General features: G+C 37.3%; 1 protein-coding gene across 2 annotated transcripts in view; it reads left to right on the top strand.

The window, feature by feature from the left end:
- CDH8 (cadherin 8) overlaps positions 1–26,183 on the top strand; it is a 374,358-nt gene that overhangs the window by 110,250 nt on the left and 237,925 nt on the right. For both annotated transcript variants that reach the window (XM_059044956.2, XM_059044955.2), the window contains exon 3: positions 19,719–20,013. In XM_059044956.2, the coding sequence (XP_058900939.1) occupies positions 19,719–20,013 (295 nt within the window). The remainder of the gene's footprint in view (positions 1–19,718; positions 20,014–26,183) is intronic.

Genomic DNA, 26,183 nt, shown 5'->3' with positions numbered 1-26,183 from the left:
TTGCTCCGCGACATGTGGGATCTTCCCGGACCAGGGCTTGAACCTGTGTCCCCTGAATTGGCAGGCAGATTCTTAACCACTGTACCACCAGGGAAGCCCCTGAACCTGATTTCTTGATGAAAGAGGTAGAATTATAAATAGAACATTTGTAATGTGCTATTAGCATATGCATATGGTGGGCATGAATTTGAATATCTCAAAAGTTAAGTTTACTATATTTATCTCAGCTTATTAAACCTTACCATGGAGGAAAATTTTTTTTTTTTTTTTTTTTTTTTTTTTGCGGTACGCTGCCCTCTCACTGTTGTGGCCTCTCCCGTTGCGGAGCACAGGTGCCAGACGCGCAGGCTCAGCGGCCATGGCTCACGGGCCCAGCCGCTCCGCGGCATGTGGGATCTTCCCAGACCGGGGCACGAACCCGTGTCCCCTGCATCGGCAGGCAGACTCTCAACCACTGCGCCACCAGGGAAGCCTGGAGGAAAATATTTTTAAGAATAAAAACAAAACATAACGCAAAAACAATGACTGGACTACGTAAACTAGTAATACTTGAGAACAAAGTTATGAAAATCAGAAATAAATAGGAGCAAAAGGGCACAGTTAAATGAACTAATATACACAGTTGCATGATAGAATTCCTATAAATGTGTTATTGGTGGGGCCACCATTTTGGCTCTCAGTTTACCTAGTATCCATTGTGAAGTATAAAAGCTGATTACTAGTACAAATCAGAGTATCCATGAGATAAATAATTTCATCTCAAGAAGTTTTGTTAGTATCTTTGTATTGGGAACAGTTATTTTCACCTATGCGTTTTCTCCCTGCAGGACACTAGGCAGGGTAATGAGCAACATCTTCGACTCTAGCCCTGTAATACCGGATGTGTGTGTGTTTAATGAAAGATATATACAAGTAGAAACAAAATCATATTTGGTGAATCAAGACCTATACCGACACCTTACACACGTATTGCCAGTTAACAGACATACTTCTACTTGATGTAAATGTCACGCTGACTCTTTGAGGTATTCTTATTCCTTTGGTGACATAGAAACTGAAGGTAAGAAAAGTAAAATGATTTGTTTAAAGTCACGTGATGTTTAAATCACAAAGCCAGTGTTGGTGTTGAGGACTCAGTGGCTCCAAAATCCATATTCTTTCTGCTCTACCATGGTGTTGAATTACATGGCAAGGCTAACCAGTGAGGCCCTCAGACCGCAGGTGATAGCTCATGCAATGCCTGTTGTTTTTTTTACACTTTATCCTTGAAATTGTCATAAAAGGTATTAACAGCAGAGTTCAAAGGCAGTAATTAGCCACATGAAATAAAAAGTGCATAACATCTTAAATGAGACCTTTTGTATCCTCCCAAAGCTCACCATTAACTCAGCACACCCTAGATGCCAGTCACAGTGTGTGTCTACGTATAATTGCGGTTACTATTAATGAGGCTTATGTAGTCTCACAAAAGAAATAATAGGACCTATTGAATCAAAATTATGAATCCTTTAATAGTTCTTTATTGTGAATGAGCACACTGTATCCTGGTGATTCCTGTTGCATAGCCAACAGTTGTTTAAGTGCTGGGTTATTTGTGGGCATATGCTCCATCTGTCAGGTGTCACAGGAATCTAAGGACATAAAAAAGTCCTTCTACCACCTAATGGTTTTCATCTGTTTGGTGAATTCAAGAGTTGACCCTTTAGAAGAAATAGCTAACAAGGACATAGATCAAGGTGTTAATTTGGAAGGTATTACAAAGAGAGGAAGCAAAACTCTCTATAAATATATCAGAAGACTTTGGAAAGGGATGTGAAGTATTAGAAATAAATGGGCCGCTGTCAGGCACACTTGGGTTCAAATATCTGTTCTTCTATTTGTTGTCCTGTGATTTAAATCATCTTTCAAAGGATCAGTGTTCAACAAGCATTAGTTCTTTTTCCTTCTTTCCGTATTTAGAGCATAGATTTTTTTTTTTTTCTATTTCCAAGGAGGCACCGACAGAATTCAGGAGAAAAAAATAGAATAATTATTTATTTGGAATGGAGGAAAAGAATGATTGTAAACAAATGTGTTTATGCATACACAAGCATGCATACCTTTGGATTCCAAGACCAAAGTCCATGGTTTCGCTTCTTATTAGTTTGTATGTCCTGTAGCAGGTTGTTTACTCTGTGTCTCAGATTTTTCATCTGTAAAATGAGAATAATAAAAACTGTCTTGGGTGTGAGGATGACATAATGCATGTTAATCAGTTAGAACAATGTGTGGCATATACTAGGTTCTATATATTTCCAGCTTTCTTCCTCTTCCATCTCTTCCTCTTTCTCATTCAACTTACCCTGCCGCCTCCTGACCCAACCGTGGTAAGAGTCATCTTTGAAATAATGTTAGAGATTTTTTTTTTTGCTTTTTTTTTTTAATACATCTTTAATGGAGTATAACTTTGTTCCCCCGCCCCCCGACTAAGAAGAACACTTTGGAAGTCAAATCATTTATGGAGTAAACAGTTACGTACTGTGAATCTCGATTTTTAACATTTGATGATTTGCACTTTCTCTAAGGAATGGTATATTGCGCTTTTGCAGAAAAATGACCGTACTTTAAAATCCTCTTAAAATTCATATAGCATGAAGCTTTGAAATACATGTGGGGTGATTCTTCTTTAATTACACATCATGCATTAATTATTTCCTAATGAGTTGAAATGGAGAAAAATAAAAATAGCACCAAAGAAATGTGATATGAAATTATTTTCTTTCTCTACCTAAAAACCAACAAACAAGTAGACATAAGTTTTCTCCTCCAAATGGCAGCTTGGTTTGGTGGAAGATGAACATTGCGATTTTGAGCTGTTCAATATTGTTGATAGTAATGCATTATTCCATCGAGATCGAGTCTTGACTGAGATAAGGACGAGCAGTGAGCATCCTGCTTTCTATTAGCTTCTGGATGTTCTATTTAAACAACAAGAACAATTTAAAAACTTCTTTTTTTTAATTGCATTTTTGTCTTGTTATTTAATCAGTTTGGCCCTATATGACAGGCATTTGATGGCGTTGCCACCCCATGGTCTCACATGCTTTAATTGGACAGTGGCAGTTTTCAATTCGTGTAAGCGCACAGCTCCTTGGACGGCCTCTGCAATTTTCTCACACATATATTGTAATTATGTGTGTACCTCAATGTGTGAGACTATAAACATATGCTATATATTTGAGTAAGAGTGCTGTCAACACTTTTTGTTTTAGAAGTGTATTCATGATGACTGAATAATCATGTGGATGCTAGCACAGAGCAATATCCTGTGCCTGGAGGATATTTACATTACCAAATCTTATTTTCAGAAGGATGAATTTTCAAGTAAGGAACAATTAGTGACTCTATGGAAATTGTATATTTAGAGTGTCTTACAAATAATCCTCCTCAAGACTACTAAGAGCTGTTTATCTTAAATTGTTTCTTTGCCAGAAGAGGCAGGGATGTTAAAAATAGAAGGATGAGTTTTAGTTCGACTTGCAGCGACTCAAGATGACTACATGCATTTTTTTAAGTGTTTATAGCTCTTTTTTTTCCCACAGAGGCTAATATTTGTTTATCTTGATTATATTGCTCCATCAATCACCAAGATCCTGTATATTCATGAGAGCAATTTTTGAGTATGATGTTCTTTAACCTTCACATGAGCACGCGCTGATGATGCCTGGGAAGATTATTATTTTCAGCAACTTTCAGTAGAGAGGCAGATAACAGATTTTCTTAAATTCTAATATTTGCTAGAAAGCTCAACTTGTTTTTCATGGGCAACAAATACTGTTGGTTATCTTTGAAGAGATAAGTCAATTTTATTCATTCATGAAACAACCATTCTATTTTCTAAATTACAAATTTTGGATAAAATGTCTGATAAATACTCAAATCAGAATAGCCATAGTTTGTCTGTCATCTGTCCTTTCCATTTTCCATTTTATGGTAAATGAGGTTTCATAAAAAATTGTGACTTGTTCAGCCACCGAACCAATCACACGTTACATTCCTTGAGTCAACAATCATACTTCACTATGAGCCGAGTGCTTTATGTGTGCTGTCCATTTCATTACACAGGAGATTAAGAATATATGTACTCAGGGCTGAGATTTAATTAAATTAATAATTTGTACTGCCTCACCAAAGACATCTTAAGCGAAACCGGTTCTGTTTCTTTTTCTTTCTTTCTTCTGTTGTTTTTTTTTTTTTTAATCCTGAGAGTGCGTGGTAGTGAAGGGTACCATGACTCTTAGTATAGTTTGGTGCCGCTGCCTTGATAGGTGTGAACATGGCAGCAGTTTTTTGGTTTTTTTTGGGCCCAGCCGCTCTGCGGCATGTGGGATCTTCCCAGACCGGGGCACGAACCCGCGTCCCCTGCATCGGCAGGCGGATTCTCAACCACTGCGCCACCAGGGAAGCTCCTATGGCAGCAGTTTTGTCCTCCCTTACATTTGCACTATCAACACAAATGTCAACACAGTGAGAAAGGCAGATAAGTTTGACCTCCTGGATGCCCTGAAGGGTGCTCAGAAATCCCCAGAGGTCTGTTAACCCATATGCTTTGGGAACTGCTGCTTGAGACTTTCCTGTTTCTTTCTGTGCTCACCGATGGAGGCGGTTCATACAGAGGTAGGAGCTACCTTGTAGCTTTGCTGCTTGCCAGAATTCTTCTCGTACCTGATGAAAAAACGGGTCATTTTTTAACTTAACCACAGGAGATTAAATTTAGCTATCAGGACTATAGAAACATGCAATCCGATCTCCCCAGTCTTCCCCCATTGCTCTGGAATTGCCAGGTTTTACACACACGTACTCTAATAGGTAAATAATTTGTGCAGTGCTGAGCTGCAGTGAGCCTTTATCTCAGTACATGGTCACTTTCAAAGAACCCTCACTCTCATATCCAAAGATAATTGAACAGCAATTTATTCATTTAGTATAATCGCTGTCATATGCCAAAGTGAATTCTACATTTTTATAGTTAAATGAAACCTCTTAGAAACCTGATTCCCCTCTTGTATCTCTGAAAACTTCCACATTAGTGATAAGTGTCCCTAAATTTCTTCTCTCTCCTCAAATGCACCAACATTTGAAAGTAAATAAACAGTATGCAAAAAGCAAATCTTTTCTTCTAGCCCCTGTCCGTGTAACCTCTTTGTCACTTTTATTCTCTCTCCTTTCCATGTCTATTAGTTTCTGCCTTAGTAGCCCTTGAACTTGTCATTGCAAACACACTAGCATATCTGATTAACAGGAAGAAGGTTAAAAGGACCATGCAGTCTATTTTTAGTGACCTAAGAGTCCACCAGGCCAGATAAAATTTTTCTCATGATCAGAATGAATGAAGAAGTTGTGAATGCACATCTCCATTAGAACTTTTTATCACAATTACACAGAATACTGGGAGATAGAGTAGAGCTCTTTTCTTATATTCGTAATTACATATTGGGCATCCATTATGCACTTAATCAATGTTGTCATATTACTAGTGTTGTTGAGGGTTCAAAGGAAGGTTGTATTACTTTATTTTTTTTAAGGGAAAGGTTAAATACGTGATTATTTGAGTACATATTTCCCACTGGTAGATTGTGATTTGCACAGTGTGTCTAATAATTCTCTAGCTTGACATTGTTATCTGCAAGTTCCCCACCGCACCTCCCTCCCTCCATCTCCTAGGCTTGCTGGATTTCCCCAAAGCTTTTTCTACTGGCAAGGGCAGGTTTTCTCCTTTCCTGTCCCCTTACCTCCCCCACCTCCAGGAGGTTTCTATCATTAGGCTCGTCCCTACAGGAGGAGTCTGGGGACCTAGGACTCTGAGGTTAATTGGGTGTCACAGGTTTCCAGAGGTCATCAGATCTAGGACTCTGTTTCCTCCTGTGTGTCACAGGGATGACGACTCTGACCTTGACTTTAAGTCTCCCAAGGCTCCTATTAAGCAAACAGGTAATACATGAAATGTATGTTGAAAAAAAGTCACTCAACAGGTTATAGTTTTGTGAACAGTGAAGCCTTTTCTTTTATGTACTTCTGTTTTTCTTCCTCCATGTTTGATTCTGGCACACAATGCTAAAATAATAAAATGAATATGAGCTTGAGAAGCAGATAGACTTAGATTTGAATCCTTTCTTCATCTCTTGCTACACGCGATATTGAGCAGTTGTTTAAAATTCTAATCAGTAGTTTCTTAATCGGTAAACTGAGGAGTCTCGTATGTAGCTCGTAGGGTTGTTGTGACACTTAAATGAAATAGAAAATAAACCTATCTAGTACAAGGAAACTCTTGGTGTTCTTGGAGAAATGGCTACATAATCAAATGAATGGGTTATTCCCTGTGCCTGGGTTGCGAGGGTAACTATATATTTTCTGAGGGGATATGCATGATAGTATCATGATAGTATACTGACAAAGTAAAGTAGCTATGCAAAATGGAAGGATGTGTCTAAATAATCACAGGCTGTTTGAGCTATAAAACATCTGAAAAGTAACTTTATGCGCTTTATTTTATAAAGTGAAGGAAGGTGTAATTAGAAAGGATACAAGGTTTACCCACAGTCACTAGATATCTGATATGCAAACTTATCAACATTTCAACAATTTTATAATTGTATTGTTTGGAAATATTATATTAGTTTTCTGTTGTTGCTATGACAGATTATCACCAACATAGTAGCTCAACATAACATGAATGTATTGTCTTATGATTTTGTAGGTCGGAAGTCCAACACAGGTCTCACTGGGCTAAGATAAATGAGTCTGACTGTGTTCTTTTCTGAAACTTTTAGAGGAAAATCTGTCTCCTTTTCTAGAGGCTACCCATTTCTTGGCTATTGGTCCTTCCCTACATCTTCAAAGTCATCAAGTTTGAATCTCTCTGACCATTATTCTGCAGTTGTATCTCCCTCTGACCACAGACGGAAAAGGTTCATCTTTTTTAAGGATGCATGTAATTAGATTGGGCTCACCTGTGTAACCCAGAATAATCTACCCATTCCAGGGTCCTTAAATAAGTCACACATATAAAGGCCCTTTTGACAGGTAACGTAACATATTTGTCATATTTGTAGGTTCTGGTAATTAGGACATGGATATCTTTTGGGGACTATTTTTCTGTCTACAACACCTAGAATCATAACCTATCAGTAGCATCACTGTTAGTTGCAGCCACCATTTTGCATAAGTAAGGTATTCATTGATAAGTGGCTGGTATGCTTTGGGAAGATATGTTAGTTTGCTAGAGCTGCCATAATAAAATACAAGAGACAGTAGCTTAAACAACAGAAATTTATTTTCTCACAGTTCTGGAGGCCAAAAGTCCGGGTGTCAGCAGGTTGGGCTTCTCCTGAGGTCTCTCTCCTTGGCTTGCAGGTAGCTGCCCTCCTGCTGCCTTTTCACATACCTCCTCACATGGTCTTTCCTCTGTGCATGTGTGTCCCTGACATTTCTCTGTGTGTCTAAGCTTCCTCTTCTTATAAGGACACCAATCAGATTGGATCGAGACCCATCTTAATCGTCTCATTTTAACTTAATCATCCTCTTTAATGGCTGTATCTCCAGATATAGTCACATTCTTTTCTTTTTAAATTTTTATTGAAGTATAGTTGATTTATAACGCCATGTTAGTTGCAGGTGTACAGCACAGTGATTCAGTTTTTTATATATATATATATATATATAGAGAGAGAGAGAGAGAGAGTCACATTCTGAAGTACTGGGGCTTAGGGCTTCAACATACGAATTTTGAGGAGAAACTATTGACCTAACAGAGGACTTGAAAGGATTATTTATGTTTCTGTTTAAAAATGGAAAAAAATACTTTTTATTTTCATAAAAGATGATGATGATGATGATTGCAGGAGATTTACAGATTTCCAACAGATCTATTTATAGTGCGAAAAGTAAGGGCATTTTCAGTCTTCAGGTTGTTTTTACTGTTCGGTATTTTTTTTTTAGCTAACTTCTAAGCTTTGTTGGCAGAATGGAGATGGAGTAAAGACACACACACTCACATACGCAGACTCTTACACACATATTTATAGCATTGCAGGCTACATTATTAGCATCTAATTCCAGTACGTTGATGATATGTTAGGTTCTGTTCCAAATCTTCACTATAGGAATGATACTTGGGAGAGTAGGAGTTAAAAAAAATTAAAAACGACTTTTACACACAAACTATCCTTACAACAATCAGGTCATCTTTTTTGATTATGGTGCTGATGGCCTCGTTGGTATCATTTTAACAGGAAGAAACTAAAATGGGGAAAATTAAAGTCCAAAATCATATCCACTAGTTTTAATTCAAATGGGGTTTTTTTTTTTTTTTTTTTTTTGCGGTACGCGGGCCTCTCACCGTTGTGGCCTCTCCCTTTGCGGAGCACAGGCTCCGGACGCGCAGGCCCAGCGGCCATGGCTCACGGGCCCAGCCGCTCCGCGGCATGTGGGATCTTCCCGGACCGGGGCACGAACCCGCGTCCCCTGCATCGGCAGGCGGATTCTCAACCACCGCGCCACCAGGGAAGCCCCCAAATGGGGTTTTTTGATTGTCATTTATCTAAAAGGAAGGATGCTTGTGAATCTATTTAGCCATCCTCTCATGCGCTCTTCTGTGCACCCATGCGCTATCCAACAAAACCACTTACCTACCCAGCCCCTTCCTCTTCATGCTTTTTTATCAGCACATCCATCCGTTCATCCCTCCATCTGTCAGTCCATTCATCTTCCCGCTGAGCAGTCAGACTCGGAAATGTGATGATTTCTGTTAAGTCTGTGCTTTGGTCGTGACGCTCTGCTTTCTTAGGGAGGCTCTGAATGAGACAGTTTACAATGCTCAAAGGAATAGGAGTGGGTAACACAGCCAAGTTACTATCAGGCTTTTTGATCACAGAAAAAAATGACTCGCCAATGGCACACCCTGTTCTAGGGCCCAAACGAAATCCCATGTGTTTTCATTTTTAACTTCAACTGCAATGTTCTTCCAAATTCATGGCATTTTGATGATCTCACAGTGCCTTTATAAATAGAGAATTTCAGAGAGAATAGATGGCTGTCATTTGGTTATCCACTGTGTTCTTTCCCGCTGTGATCTTGTCAGTTTTGGGATAACAACATACATCCTGTTTAGCAAGTAATGGTGATTACCACATCTGAAATCTTTCTCATATTTTCAACTCCTATTAGGACTCTGGTTAATCAAGTTCTTTGCAAACATAAAGGGCATTGACACAACATTTTTATACTTTCTGTTTTCCTTTTTCCACAGTACAACTGAAGGTTTCACTGTAAACTGATCTTTGGCTAATATCCTGAATATCTGTTTTAAATATCCCTATCTGTTTAAAATCTACTTCTTTTGTTTGGCTAGTAATCCTGGGTGTCTTCTTTTAGTCCTATTCACCTTGCTTATATTGTATATTACTATATTATCTATTTATTTTGCACAAAATTTCCCCCTCTCATCTCTATATCTTTATCTATATCTCTACATCTATTGAGACAGAAATTTTTAAAAGAAATCTGTGAAGAGTGATCGTTTAGTTGAAAAGTAAACATGCTCCAAAGATCTTTGTCTGAGAATCTTTCATAATTTATAGTTGAACTCCCAAGTCCTATGTCTGCTTTATTATAAGACAAGAAATAGGAGTGTGAGAGAGAATAATTTGTTATGTTTTCCCCCAATCAATCTTTTAGTGAGAAACTCTGTGGTCCTTCCACCCACCTACTCACCAGTATGTCCATCTGTTCATTCATGTATCCATTCATAGTATTTAATGTGCTTTGGAACCTAAATGGAAAAATGGCTGAGACTCTTATTCAGCTAGCCATCCCTCTATCTATTATTATTTATGCATGCATTTCCCAATAAAACCATCTGTCTATCCATTTTCCTCCCCTTAATTCTCTTATCAACCAATTTATCTATCCATCCAATCATTCATCCATCCATCCACTCCTTGATCCATTCACCTAAATCTCTTTTTAGTAATAGGTCCACAATTACTATTCACCCGCACTCTTGAGCACGCAAGCATTTATTCAATGGCCCAATGCACATTGATCACCCTCCCCCTACTTCTAGGCTTACAGTTTTTGAGTAACAAGAAAGAAAAACGAAGTACATTTTAAATACCTTACAATTTTATTTGTCGATTACACGTCACTAAAGCTGAAAAAAGTAAAAACTTCCAGATACATATACTTACTGAGCAGGTGAATAAGAACCAAATATGTGACTATATCCTTAATATAAGAATGCCCAATGTAAGAGTTTAAGCCACTTTGTACCAAGATCATTTGACTCAAGAAGTGACATTCTTGGGAGAAAATATTTGCAAATGAAGCAACTGACAAAGGATTAATCTCCAAAATATACAAATAGCTCAGGCAGCTCAATATCAAAAAAACAAAGAACCCAATCAAAAACTGGGCAGAAGACCTAAATACCTAAATAGACATTTCTCCAAAGAAGACATACAGATGGCCAACAAATACATGAAAAGATGCTCAACATTTGGAAGTGTATATATGTCAGTGCTACTCTTTCACTTTGTCCCAGCTTACCCTTCCCCCTCCCCATGCCCTCAAGTGCATTCTCTACGTCTGTGTCTTTATTCCTGTCCTGCCCCTAGGTTCGTCAGAACCTTTTTTTTTTTTTTTTTTTTTTTTTAATAGATAGCTAGTGGGAAGCAGCTGCATCGCACCAGATCCGCTCGGTGCTTTGTGACCACATAGAGGAGTGGGCTAGGGAGGGTGGGAGGGAGATGCAAGAGGGAGGGGATATGGGGATATATGTGTACATATAGTTGATTCACTTTGTTGTACAGAGAAACTAACACAACATTGTAAAACAATTATACTCCAATAAACATGTTTTAAAAAAAAGATGCTCAACATCACTAATTATTAGAGAAATGCAAATCAAAACTACAATGAGGTATCACCTCACACCAGTCAGAATGGCCATCATCAGAAAATCTGCAAACAATAAATGCTGGAGAGGGTGTGGAGAAAAGGGAACCCTCTTGCACTGTTGGTGGAATGTAAATTGATACAGCCGCTATGGAGAACAGTATGGAGTTTCCTTAAAAAAACTAAAAATAGAATTACCATATGACCCAGCAATCCCACCACTACTGGGCATATACCCTGAGAAAACCATAATTCAAAAAGACACAAGCACCCCAGTGTTCATTGCAGCACTATTTATAATAGCCAGGACATGGAAGCATCCTAAATGTCCATCAACAGAGGAATGGATAAAGATGTGGTACATATATACAATGGAATGTTACTCAGCTATAAAAAGGAACGAAATTGGGTCATTTGTAGAGACGTGGATGGACCTTGAGACTGTCATACAGAGTGAAGCCAGAAAGAGAAAAACAAATATATTAACACATATATGTGGAATCTAGAAAAATGGTATAGATGATCTTATTTACAAAGCAGAAATAGAGACAGAAGTAGAGAACAAACGTATGGATACCAAGGGGGAAGGGGCAGGTGGATTGAATTGGGAGATTGGGATTGACATATATACACTATTGATAGTATGTGTAAAATAGATAACTAATGAGAACGTGCTGTATAGCACAGGGAACCCTGCTCAATGCTCTGTGGTGACCTAAATGGGAAGGAAATCCAAAAAAGAGGGGATATGTATACATACGTATATATATATATATATATGTATATATATATATATATATATATGTATAGCTGATTCACTTTGCTGTACAGCAGAAATTAACACAACATTATAAAGCAACTATACTCCAATAAAAAAAAAGAAAGTGACATTCTTATATTCACTACAAAGTAATGTTGCATTTTGAAGTCTATGTTGTTAGATGTATTTTTCTTAGAAAGCAGTTCCAGGTTTGGCAGAATCTATCATTGTAATTACAAAATTCAATATCCACAAGAATCCACCCTATCTGCAGTTTTATTTGAATATTTTGTGTCCTAGAAGATATCATGCCTTTATCTATTATCTGTTGTCACATTTTAATGATTACAAAAGCCCTATAGATAGGTTGTTAAACCTGTTATTAAAGCATTTTACAAATAAGGACACTGAAATCTGGGGAGGTTAAGTAAATCCCTCAGTATCTTACAGTTTTTTCTATTTCTTATCAGCCTCTCATTCTGGTTCCCATAGTCTGAATTGCTACTATATAAAAAATCTTTAGTTGCCTTAGAGAAACATTGACTTCCAACCCTGTAAGGTTGAATATGTTAACCAGGATGTTATCAACATACATAAGAAAATATGTGTCCAACTGAAAGGAGTTCATTGTCTTTTTTTTTTTTTTTTTTTTAACCTATGGTTGCTTAAATATCGGAGCCTCCACCTAAGTACTTAAAGGAAAAGAAAAAATCTGAGAATACAAAACTTAAGCATGCTAGAGCATTTTTAAGACCGTTTTTGTAGGATGGGCATACTTATGCTATTTTTTCCTCTGGCATCATTATGGAATTGATCCATCTAATTCTCCTTTCTCTGAATCCTATCAGCAAGGATAATTTGGCTTCACTTGTGTGTGGCTCTTTATATAAAGAGAAATTTTGCTCATCATGATCACTTAAATAGTCAAAATACTATTTATCATTGATATGTTGCCTTTAAAAAAATTGGGCTTGGGAACTTTCTTTGTTGGAGTCGGGCTAAGAGAGATGGATTTGCTATAAGGCTGACACATCATGTTTCCAAACCTATAAAGCTGCGGTCCAGACAAGATAGTAGCAGATTTGCCAAGGTCATGAATGTTGGCTTGGTAAACAGCTGGCCAGCCTCTTCTTGTCAATATTCTCCATTTGCATTCCTATTAGTTGAGCATACTGCCTTTCTATTTCTGTCTACTCTATTCCAAACTTTTATAGGATGAAGTGTACTACATGATTTCATACAAATGGCTTCTAAATATATATAGGAAATTTCTACTGCCATATAGGGACAGAATAGAGAGGCTTCTCCATTCTGCCTTCTTCTCATCTAGTGAAATAGGAGGTCCCCAGACTAACTAGGTATGCTTTCCTGGGGATCTCTCTAGGATTATGCTAAAATGTGTATGCTCTGAAATCTGATTTACTGGCTTACATCTGGTTCTGTTATTTGTTAGTCGTGTGAGCTTGAGAAAGTCCATATATTTACTGAACCTGTGCCTTTCATCCTTGTAAAATCACTGATAAGGTGCAGGATGTTATGGTAGGTCCTGTGCAGACAAAACAGCGATTAGACTTTACTGAGCATTTGCTATGTACCATGTACAATGCTTGTTGTTGGAAGATTGTTGACTAATGTACCTAGAGGCCCTTTGTGGAACTTAACCATTTAAAGGAGTAGCACAAGGAATGCATTCCTAATTCTGACTATAATTTTAGGTCCCTGCAGCCAAAAACAGCAGTTCACTCAGACTTGCTTCCAATTTTCTATTTCTCTGGGCACCGGTCCCCTTGGCCAGGTTAAGCTGTTCAATATACACATCAGCAGCTGACACAGAATGCAAAGACCGCACGTCTGAGATATCAGGACACTACACGTTTGCCTCCCGTGAAACATTAGAATTTTTTTGTCAAAGTAGAGGTACTTCCAGTGTAGGATGCTCTGTTCTAGTCTTTTAATCGGGGATTGTGTCTTCTTTAGCCTTTCACTCCATAAGACAAACTTAAGGGTCATATGGTTTATATGAGAATGACTTTGAAGACTGTTATCATTTCACTGAATTATTTCCTTAGAGTGTATGATCATGAGAGTAAGGGCATATTCCCAACTTGATCTTACTAATATGCTGGGGTGTTTTTATGTCTATTACCTGGCTTTAGTTTTATAATTTGTTTCTGCAGATTGTTAAGAGTGGACTGACTGAGACATAAAGAACAGACAACAGACGTGCGGTTGTCTAGTGGGAGGGGGGAGCAGTGGAGGGAAGGAGTGGGAGTTTGGGATTAGCAGATGCAAACTAGTATATATAGAATGCATAAACAACAAAGTCCTAGTGTATAGCATAGGGAATTATATTTGATATCTTAAATAAACCATAAAGGAAAAGAATACGAAAAAGAATGTATATATCTATATCTATATCTATATATATATCTGAGTCACTTTGTTGTACAGCAGAAATTAACACAACATTGTAAAGCAACAATACTTCAGTAAAATAAATGAAAAAAAAAGAGTGGCATGACTGGATGAAATAATTCTTTAGATTTACTGATGTGGTATAACATTTCAGCATACAAAGGCATTTTACAAGTTATGTGGTCCATCCTAACATCCTCACCCCTCCTACCCCGTCTCCCACCACCATATGATGCTTTGTTTAGCTCTAAAGCAGAAGAACCAGCAGTTCTTCTTGAATACAACGATGAACTCAAACTCATTCTCGAATGGACCATTTCATGTTGGGTCAGCATCTTTTGTGAGATGTCCTGTAGTGCACGAGGAGGCTGAACTACAAGTTAAAATAAGTAGATTTCAAGTCAAACTCCTGGTCCTTGTTGTGGAAGAACAGTTCAGAAACATGAAAGTATTCTCTTCTTATACCCTCTTGCACTTTTTCTTTACCGGCCCTCTCACTGGCCTAGCAGCCTAAATACGCACCTGATCTAGAGTGAAGTCCTGCATTCTTACCATTTAGGTCAAAAACATACTGGGTTAAGTCTCTCGTCCCATCTTTGATGTTAATTGGTTGTAACTTAAGGATTAGATTATCCGTCTGTTCACTGACAGACTGATAGCCTGTAGCACAGTATCTCCCTGACAGGCACCCGGTAGATAGGGAGAGTACACTGTAAGATTTTATTTTATTTAAATGTGCTAAGCTTGCTGTCCTTCCCAAGGGAGAGTAGATTGATGAAAAACAGGCATCAGTGATAGAGATTCAGGTTGTAGTGATCCCCGTTAACCCCTTTGGGTTTCAAAATATGCTGATTCTCTCCCTGTAACTTAGACGTCTCTAAAGGAAGAGAGGAAAGTTGAGAAACTCTCTTAGGATTTCCTTTTGGAGGGAGTGGAACTTCAAAGTAAGTTCGGATGTCAGAGCTACCGATTTTCCCAGGAGGTACTGATTTCCCCCATAGTTCACTGAATCCTATGCCTCATTGCTCACTTTCCAGGAAAAGTTGGGCAGCATGGTAATTAAATCATTCTTTGGTATTAAAATAGGCACTCAGAATTTATCTTCTCTAGGCTCTACTGTACTAGGAGTGCTTTAGTGTCCTCAGGAATCTTGTAGGAGAAGGTAGAAAAGTAGTTTGTACTTTTTTTTTTTTTTTTTTTCTTTGACGGCCACAGGGGAGATAAGGGTGATTCTGTTGAAGGCTGCGGAGGGCGGGGGGGGCTCTTATTCTGAGAACAGTGATGTGTGTATATTAGATACTTGTTGTCTATTGTCCATCTATGATTCATCCATTGCCATCCATCCATCCATCCACTCATCCTTCCATCGATGTTCCCTCTACTAATGTCTCAGTCATTTTGCTGGAGGCTACAGTTGAATACATATTTGAGGGAACCCAAGGGCTTTGCGTTTAGAGTGGATAAGATTTTAGCTCACTGAACCTAACTTCTCTAGATTTCTTTACTCTCGTCTTTAAATGACTGTTTTGGAAATAACACGAGGCAGTGTTCTTTCCTTCCCTTCCTTTGCATTCACCTTACTTTGTTTGAGCTCCAGCAACGTGACAGGCACCTTACCAGCCAGTGGGAATGCAAAGGAGAGTGGAAATGCAAAAGCTTCTCTCCGTGGCTCTTAAAGTTTAAACTTGTAGTTTAATTAAGGGATATTTTGAAAATATATGAAAGAGAGTGAAGGTGTAATTATATTGATACTCACCATTCAACTCAATTATATGGCGGTCCCGTTATGATCCCTCAAATCGAAGACTTAATATGAGTGACTGGGATCGCTCGTTGCATACTTGACACTCGGTGCTTCTCCTACGAGGCTGCTGTGAGTGACCACCGGGATCCATCTGGTTGTAGATGAGACAGATCATGGGTGCTGGGCCGAGCTTGGGAACCCAGACGGGGGTAGCTTTGTGAATTGGTGTCTAAGTTTTGCCTCTGACCTCTTTCCCTTTTGCTTCTGAGACTTTTGCTTATGGGCACACACCAAGCACTGTGATTTAGTAAAACAAAACTATTACGATGCCAGGCTTCTTACTGAAACCTTGTGTTTATGGACTCTTGTTGCTTTATAGTCAAATCTGAATTCCATCTTGCCTTCAAAACGGTGTAATCTGACCCCTGCCTTGCTTTTTATTCTTATCTCCTGCCTCTTTTCTCCTAAAGTCAGTGCTACGTTAAATCGTCTTTAGCTTTTCTCACTTAGTATGCTCTCTCTTATCTCTGGATCTTCACCCATTCCCTCCCTCTTTGAGATCTGGAGTTTTCATCATTACTTGTTTGTAGTGGCCTTTTCTGTTCCTCCACGTTCCACTTTCTGAGTTAAGTAAACTTAATATATGCACTCAAACCTTTAGGGCATGCATTTGAATCCAGGAAATTTCCTTTAAAGCGTCTGCTGTTAAGATCACCACTTGCTGATAGTACATTCTATGGAAAAGTTCCCTAAAAATCTCTGAATCTTAACTATTGCATGGGTGAAATGGCAAAATGTTCTCTGGTTGGCTGTGAGAAAAACATTACATGTATACATGTATTGAATAAAATGTTTACCGGGTGATAAGTAGTCAGTATGTGTGGTAGTAATAATAACAATGACAACAGCAAATATTTTCTGTTTATTTGTGTTTATCTCCCACTAACCTATGGGTCTTTGAGGGCAGAGACCATGTCTGTGTTGTTTGTAATCATATTTTGTGCGTATTTAATCAGTGAATGGATGAGGTCTTTTTGTACCACAGCCAGGCCAACCAGTCTTAACCATCCCAGCCAGTTTGCATGTGGCCCTTAAGCTGCTCTAATTAGCAGAAGCAGCTCTTGGGAGAGATGGTCCTCACACTTTCAGATGATACACAATGTGTGAAAATGTGGTGCGTTTGGGATACCTTTGGTACCATAATCTCACAGAGAGGGTCCTGGCGTGGGATAAATGGACAAGAACGGTCTTGATGCATTGAAGTGAGCAGGTTTTAACAGGTCTGTGAAGACCAACCAGAAAAGCAGCAGCTTATCATCATGTATTCCAAAGCCTGAGGTCCCGACCTGGAGTTTTATGAGCATTTGCTGCCTGTAAATTGCTATTCTTACGCACCCACAGGTCTTTTATTTGTAATGTCAAGTCGGTTACCTGAACAAGCCATGTGCAAGAGTGTGTGTGTGAGTCTGTGTGATCCATATAACAGGATGAAATGAATGAATATAGAAATGGCAATACTCTGCCTTTCAAGATCATGAGGGCTCTGGATTTTGCTGAGGTTTGCTAAAAATAAATTTCAGAAGAAAGAGGAAGCACACAGTGTTTGCTAAGAGTTTTTTCAGGATGGAATCTTGGGAACTTTTCCCTCAGCTTGCAACTGGGCTTTATTATAGTGTTTTCAGATAGTTGTATATAGTTGAGGATGCTAAGAAGTAAAAATGGTTTTAGTTATTGTACACTTAATATGCCAACTTCCATTTTTCTCTGTTTTTTAAATAGATCATCTCAGATTCTAAAACCAATTCTGCAGGGTAGATGTTTTATCCCCATATTAGAGGCACAGTAACTGAAGCTCAATAAATGTGTTAATTTCTCCAGTTTATATAGTGAGAGAGACCTGAGTCTTAGCTTTGTGTTTTTTCAAAAACCTATGCTTTTCCCTTCTCCCTCAGTTATTTCTAAACACAAAGGATCATCAAAACCTGGGAGTACTCTACGATTTACTAATCAGAGGCTATTGATAAATATAAGGAAAATATGGTACAAATAAGTTGTAATATAAGTAATAGTAGCAGCATTTTGAATGTCTTAATTTTTAATAGCAAAAATGGGATGGGCAGGAGTGACGCATACCAATACCTCTGTGTCTCAGGAATGCCTGTATGTGAATGGAAACGTCCGTGAATCATATTTTATTCAAATTTTCCTTTTTTAATAAAAATGCTAATGGAAATGTTAAAATGCACATAAATTAAAATGGTCATAAATTAGGATTAATATCATATTAATGAATTATAATCCTACATTCATTAAGATAAAGTGGCATTTCAATATTTGCTCTTGTTAATAAGTTCAATACAATAAATGAAAGGGATACATTTTGAGATTCAGTAAGTATTTGATGTAATCTTATGCTTTAACTTTTTAAAGTATTCAAAAGTAAAATAGGAGATCTAGGTGCATTTGGATGCTTTGTTGCTGTTTTATGTCTTTTAAAAAATCATTTCATTTATTGAGGCACTAAATACAATTTAAATTGGCAAAGAATGCAATCACTGAATGAAAGTGATCCCAAGAGAATGCAGTGTCTTGAGTTTCTAGGAGTTTCTTTCCACAAGACTTTTTTTTCAATATATACATATGTATATTTTTTAAGGAACAAGTGTTTGAAATCTCATGGTGCAAGAACTATAACTGTACTGGCATTTAAGTAACTGGGTTAAGCTGGAAATATGTACATTTAAGCAGTATTTTGCAAATATAATTCAATTAATTTTCCTTAAAAAAATACAAACTAAATATATATATATTCTTGTTTTATTTTAGTTTTTTTAACAGGAGTCAACATAGTATAAAAAAGAAGCACCATATATCAGGAGTCTCCCTCTAAAGAATAAACTGTGAAAATTTGAAAGCCAGGGATTCTGTTTTCCCCAGTACCTACTAAAATGTTTTAGGCAGAGTAGGTGTTCAATAAATATTTGTTGCCATGATCTAAGATGTATCTGGATCCCTGCTGTGAAGTTTTCATTTCTCTAAGAAGTCCCGTTTCCGGAAAATGTGCTCCCATAATCTGGCCTCAGTCATCTTTGTAAAATGGGAATAATTTTCCTGGACCAGAAGAATTGTGTAAATCACAGGGGGAAAAAAAGCCTTATACAAACATAAGATCTTAATATATATCAGATCATTAGAATTATTTCTGTTTTTATGAATATAGCAGCCAGATCTGAGTTGAATTTTAGGTCTGCTACACTTGATTCCATCAAATGGAAACCTTGGAGATGTTATAATATGCCTTGTCGAACTTCCCTTTTCTCGTGTTTCATATGAAATATGCTAACTCAGTGGCTTTTGGAAGAATTAAGGGGATTATCATATGAGAAGTGATTCATATAGCTTTTGGCACATGGATAGTAACCCATAAAAGGTAACTAATAATAATAACTTTAAATAAATGTATTAACAAATTGAAAAGAATACATGTATTTTTGTATTTTCTCCTGGTCTTTTTATCATTCTAAATGCATATCAGTTTATACTGAACAGGTAAATGTATGAATAAATGGAAAGAATACATATATTTTAGTGTTTTCTCCTCAATCTTTTTATCATTGTAAATGCCTATCACTTTATACTGAACAGGCCAGAGTATATTTTTAAAGTGCTCAAACATATTTGTCTGAATTTCACTATATTTTACTTGATATGCATAAAGTTGCATAGACTCTTTGTACAGCTACTGTTAGCAGAAATTGATGAAGTTACAATCAATATAGAAAGAAACAACTTTGTATCGAAACATGAGGTAGTAAAACATACTTTGCAAATTGCCACATCACTTACCAATGTCCCTTTTCGTTTTAGTTACATACAGACCTGGATCCTGGGAGCAAAAAAATCAAATATATCCTATCAGGCGATGGAGCTGGCACTATCTTTCAAATAAATGACATAACAGGAGATATCCATGCTATAAAAAGACTTGACCGAGAGGAAAAAGCTGAGTACACCCTAACAGCTCAGGCAGTGGACTGGGAGACAAATAAGCCTCTTGAGCCTCCTTCTGAATTTATTATCAAAGTTCAAGACATCAACGACAACGCACCAGAGTTTCTCAATGGACCGTATCATGCTACCGTGCCAGAGATGTCCATTTTGGGTATGTATGCTTCCAATTTCACAGAACTATTAAGAATCATCTTTAAAATAGCTCCTGGCATCAGGGATAGTGTGTGGCTGAATAAAAGACATTTATTACCGTCTTATCTCTAATTTGCATTTCCAAATCCCCTTTTTTGGCCTCAGTTCCACAGCTCAATAGCTTTAGTCCCTTAGTAATAGGAACTGACGAAGCAGTTTTATTAAAATATCTCTCCTTACACGACAGTACTTCAATAGGCTGAATTTGTATTCCTCTCATAGACTGTAGTTCGAGTATTGTTACTGAGGCGGATTTATCTAGATTTGTTCCAACATGCCAGACTAATCCTATTGATATTTTCTTGATGTTTAATTATTTGTTTGTGTATATTCACACGCAGATGCAGCACACAGAGAAACAGAAAACCGTCTAGGTCTGTAGTCAGCCAGATATTGGACTGAGCTGGTGGGTCGAGTCTAGAGTGAATTAGGAAATCACAGTTACCAGAGGCTTCTGAGCTGTGGCCATCGTGCTTTAACCGAGCTTTTTAAAGGAGCATTGCTATCACCAGTGACTCACTCCCACTTTTTCAGAGCCATTGAAATACTCATTATACTTTACAGAACAGAATATATTTCAAAACACGATTTTCTACTTTTTCCTCCCCTTTTTGGATTTGCTTTATCCCCAGACTCTGGCCTTGAAATAGGAAATCCCTGACCCCAGACTTTATACTAGAATAAAAGGTATTTTAGAGCTCTTCCTGGTATGACAAAAGTAGTAGGTAGGATCCAAAATCCAGGGCATTAAGATCACCAAAGTCATTCATAAGTGTACAGTGGATGTAAGGGATACCCTAGTTTGTTTCATATTGCATTTAAGACAACCTATAAGGATACATGCTATGCAGCAAAATCACATAAATTAGCAGCAGGTGAACAAGATGTGATTAGAAAAAAACACAAGTGGAGATATAAATTGAAGGCCAAAGTTAGGTAAATAGTTTGGCTTCATTTGATCTCTTCTTTCTTAACCCACAGTATAACTTTGGTAGATACACCCGTTACAGCAGCAAATCAGAACTGACCTCAGGTCTTCACATTTTACCCATGTATTTCTCCTGCCAAGACTCCCCTTTTCTATCTCTTTTGTGAGGAATCCTATTATTACTTATTTTTTTCCTTCTTATCAAAATCAAATCACTCCTCTATGGCTGGCTGAAATGACACTTTTTCTAGGGGAACTTCTAGGTCTTTCTAGCAGGAATTTATCTCTCTACCATCACTATTACCACAGAAAGAAACCCACAAACAAGCAAAAACACATTCATGTTTGTACTTCTTTTAAATTCCAACATATAAACAGGGACTAAGAAATACTATATATGTTTTTTTCTCTCTTTTTATTTTCCTCTTATTTGATCAACTTATTTAGGGCAGAGAGGACTTGCCTAATCTATCTTTTCATTCAGGTTTGTGTAAGATGATTTTAAAGGACTGTTACCAGCTATAATACATACAGAACACTTAATCTTAATTGCTAATGAATGAAGAACAGGAAAGCTGCAATTTTTGCCTCATTATTATGATTTCTACATCTTAATGGCCAAGTCTATATCTATTTATTGTAAATGTGTCAGAGGCTTCCATTCCTGTGTGTATGAGTCATGTGCCTGATAAATATGTTGAGGAAAAAAAAAAAGCCCCCTAACGTCTGCAAACTTCAAGGTCAATTTCAGCTAAGACAAGGAATTTAAAGATATTATTAGCTACATAATGCAGTGTGTATGTGCACCTATGCATTTTTCCTCTATCTACAGTATTTTTCTTGATAAGAGTGTATCAACTAAAAGAAATAATCTACACTAACTTACACAGTTATTTTAAAAAATGCTTAGCTTGTGACATCTCTTCTAAAAACCACATGGAATATGCTGCAGTTGAAAGTGTGGGTTTTGAAGTTAGGTGGATGAAATTTTGAATCCTGGTTCTATCCCTTATTATCTGGTTGACTTTGAAGTTCAAGGAGGTTAAACTGTTTCTTATTTTCCTTAGCTACAATGCAAAGATAACAATTTCCATCTTGCTTTCATTGTTTGAGAACTGCGTGATAAAATACAAAGTCAGGGTGTGCCATAAAGTAAATAAGTGTTCAGTAATTGGTTGTCGTGGTTTTAAAACTTATTTTTATTAATCGATTTCCCATCGTACCTTTGGACCTTTCCTCTGTATCGATTTTACAGAGGTGTCTGGTTTCTGTTTGACTCCAGCCTCTCTGGTTAAAGAGAGGCAGAGGCAGCTGCACTATTTTATTGTCAAGTGTGAATTATTCCCTTCATTTCCATGAAGGTGAATATCAGGATGAAGGTCAGCTCCTATCTCCTTTCTCTCCCCATTACCCTGTTCTCTCCCAACCTGTCTCTTCCCTCCCCTCCTTCCTTCTTTCATTTTTCTTCCTTTGCTACTGCAGAAATGCCAACACCTGCACCTGTACACCCTGAAGAATGCCAGCAAGGACTGGGGGTTTCATTGTGTAGAAAGTGAAAAATAAAATTCTAATTGAGAAATTTACCAATATTACATTGAAATGAATGTGATATTCAAGAACTGTCTGCCAGTTGACAAGCTGTCAAGACAAAACACACATATATATTTGCCCAAATGGCAGCCAAATTATTTTAGAAATATCATATTTGGAAGCTGTAGTCAGAGCTCTTTTATATTCTACTGTGAATATCAGAACTTGATGAGAATTCACTTTTATAGCAATACTACATAAAGAGTGATGTGCAAGCTTGTCTGGTTTTTACTATGGATCCCAAACTAGCATCGTTGAAGTTGGTTTTTCAGTGAAAATTTGCCTAAATTTATTAAGTTCCAGACACTTGAAATAGATATTTTTTTGCTACTGGATATTAGAGTGAGGGATACTTAGCCCTGATTGTGTGTCCACACCTGGGTTCAGGTAAAATGAACTTTGTATTTAGCTTCAAAGTAGAATCTCAGATTATTTGACTGCAAATTTTCTACTTGTGTTAGTGACATGACCCATCTAAGCCTCATCTTCTCTATCTGTGTAGTGTGCACAAGCATCCCTAAGAAAGTATGTTTGGAAAAATTCAATGATTATATTTAAATAACTTGGCATAGCATAGAATTGGTGCTCAATTTATATTAGTTTCTTTACAAACATCCATTTTCAAGCTACTTCTGCTAGTATGATTCAATAAATTGCGTACAGGATATGAATGCCTTGGTCAATGAAAAATTGCTCAGCAAGCCTTAACTTTATGTTTCGCAGTTGTACTTGTTGGAGTGAAGCCTATTTTATTTAAAAGGGCATATTAGTGAAGATGGGAATAAAAGGATCAGAAAGCCAAGTAGGGCTTACACTGGTGGGCATGATTGCATTGTTGAGTACACAGTTACATAAAACACAGCACTGGTGGTTTTCTTAGTTTTCTTTGAGATTCAAGGCTACTGTCATGATGATCAATATGTATTAAAAAGTTGCTATATCCCCAAAGCTGTGTTAAATGCTTGCAATATTCACAACAGTCCTACATTAGTACCGATGTTAACTTCTCTATTTCTCTTTATTTTTAATCAGAAAAAATAGGGGAAATAATAGCTAATCCAAATCCAGATATTAAGTGGGAGAACGGATTTAAATTCAGACATCTGGCTCTTCCTCCCATGGGTTTAACCAGTATGCTGTACTAATTTTTGATAATATCTCTAGAGAGTTTTATTTACATATGCCCTATGATTCTGCTGCCTATTTATAATAGCTACTATTTTTCCAAGGTGGAAGAGCTCTTGAGGTCAGCATACTTTGCAAATTAAATTGAGGAGCTGAGACAGGAGTTGGACAAAGAGAAGTTTGGGTGAAGTGTTACACAGTGTTTAAGATAGGAATATAAGCACATTAAAAATGTAAGAACAATACATCACATAGAAATTCAAATCACAATAAAATTAATTGAGAGCCATGTGGTGACTAACCGGGACTGAAGTGCTGTTAATATGTTAAAGATAAAAACTACAGAGAGTAACCAGCATTGACTCTGGATTTCCTGGTAGTGAATGCAAAAAAAGAATGCACTCTCCGTCAAAAAATATTAATCAAAAAATCAGAAGGTCAAGAGATTACTTAGTAAAATATATTTTGGAAAGGCAAGTCTCACTGCTTTCCAAAGGTTTGTAACTGAAGAGGTCGAGGCTGTCAGTACACAGTATGCTAGTGAACTTACTCTACTTGAAACAGTAACTCGGCCAAAAGGAAAATGCCAGCACTTGAAAATAGTTTGTGTTGTCCCTTCTATGTGTCATTCTCACTCTCCTGTCTTCTCTTACCATTAGTAGTATGTCTTTTCTTTGTAATTTTGTTCTTTTATGGTAAAAGTCTTCAAATCCTCTTTTGGAGGAAGGCCCATATAAAATACATTCTATTTCTTTTGTGTTGTTCACTATCTTCAATTTCAAATAAGTTTAATCTTAGAGAAAAGTTGCATTTGTAGTCCAAATGTATTTTTCCTGAACTATGGGTACATTGCTGCGATGATGCCCCATTACCATGAGATACCTCAGTCAGTCTTTGCCACATGGGTGTTTTTTTCTACACAAGCACAATACAGCCATCAAAATTAGGAAATTAATAGTGATATACCATTGCTATTGGATGCACAGACCTCAGTCAAATGTCTCCATTTGTCCCAGTAAAGTCTTTTTATAGTGAAAGGATAAAATCCAGGACCCCACATGCATTACCTCAGTACCTCCAACTCTAAAGCAACACCACAGGGTTCATTCTAATTGTTTCTTTTTCTCCAACAGTGAGAACCCTGTTTCTTTACCCGCGATATATTTGTTATTTGGTTCATCCCTCACTGCCGTAGTGAGTGATTTCCATTTGCTGCCTCTGCTCATCCCCTGACTCCCTGACACACATGTTTATTTGCTGTTCCACTCTCCCTCCACCTTCCTGCCTTGCCATGGATTCTTACCTCGCCCAGACATACCTAATGGCTTTTGGATGGAATGAAGTGTTCAGGTGGCAGGCAGACAGTCAGGAATGGAGGCAGCAACTATATAATATTCTCTACTTTTATTCTCCTGTATACATCAATTGTTTGTTAGTATACAATAGACCTATGGCAGCATCTTCCAAACTGTGCTCCAAATAGATCTACTGAAACAAATCGAATCAAATTTAATTGATCAACACTGAATTTAAAAAAGTGAAATGCTTTTCATACTTCAGAGTCTTTAAAGTATTAGCATGCCAGAATTTGATAAATGCATATTATAGGCCCTTTTGGAAATTTAGACATTTATATGATCCCAGAAACTATTTTTTAAAAAGTATCTTGCAGAACTGCATAATTTAATACTATAAAAGCTTTACAAACACACGTCTAATGAGAAGAAACTTTTGAATCTATATTAGGTCACATGTTAATTTAGCACGCAGCTAAATAGTCAGATTTGCAATTTCTAAGGAGCAAAATAAAAATTATGACTATAGCTTACATGGATTAGCTTGTTATTCTTGTCACTGCCCAATACGTATTTTCGTCTCATATAAAGATTACCCAACTAATAGAGATTCATTTTCATATTTTGTTATTATTAAAGAAACAGTTTATGTCACAGAAGCTTAAAAGATCAAAGAATGTTCATAATGACAAACTGTCTTAAACCTAACATACATCTTTATAATTTAGAGGTTGTGGCTTTCTTCTTCTCTCTCAGCTAGATTTTAAAAGGATTTGGCAGAATTTCTCTGTTTCAAAGGAGAGATGCAGAGTGAGAAAGGGAAAAACGTATCTTGATGGATTTGCTTATCTTTTTTGTCTTGTTTCATTCGGGCTGGTGAACAAAATGGAAATTCTTTAGGAAAACATGGGCGGGAAATCATGAGGATTGAAATAAACACTTTTAAAAGAAATCCAGCTTCTCTACCTGATGTGAATGCCTGTAACAGCTGTGGTTCCAAAACTCTAAGATGGGGTGAGGATTGTGTCGTTTCTGTTCTGCATAAGGAAGGTAAACCTCCATTAGGAATACGTAGACAGTTGGTGTAATAGCTGAATCTTGTACCTGTGAAGCAGTGATTTCTGATATGTGGATTTTAGTGGTTCCCAAAGGTCTCCCTAAATGATCTATGGCTTAGAAATTACTGGAGTA

This window comes from Kogia breviceps, chromosome 18, assembly GCF_026419965.1.
Source record: "Kogia breviceps isolate mKogBre1 chromosome 18, mKogBre1 haplotype 1, whole genome shotgun sequence".
Lineage (NCBI taxonomy): Eukaryota > Metazoa > Chordata > Mammalia > Artiodactyla > Physeteridae > Kogia > Kogia breviceps.
This window is presented reverse-complemented; position numbering and strand designations above follow the sequence as displayed.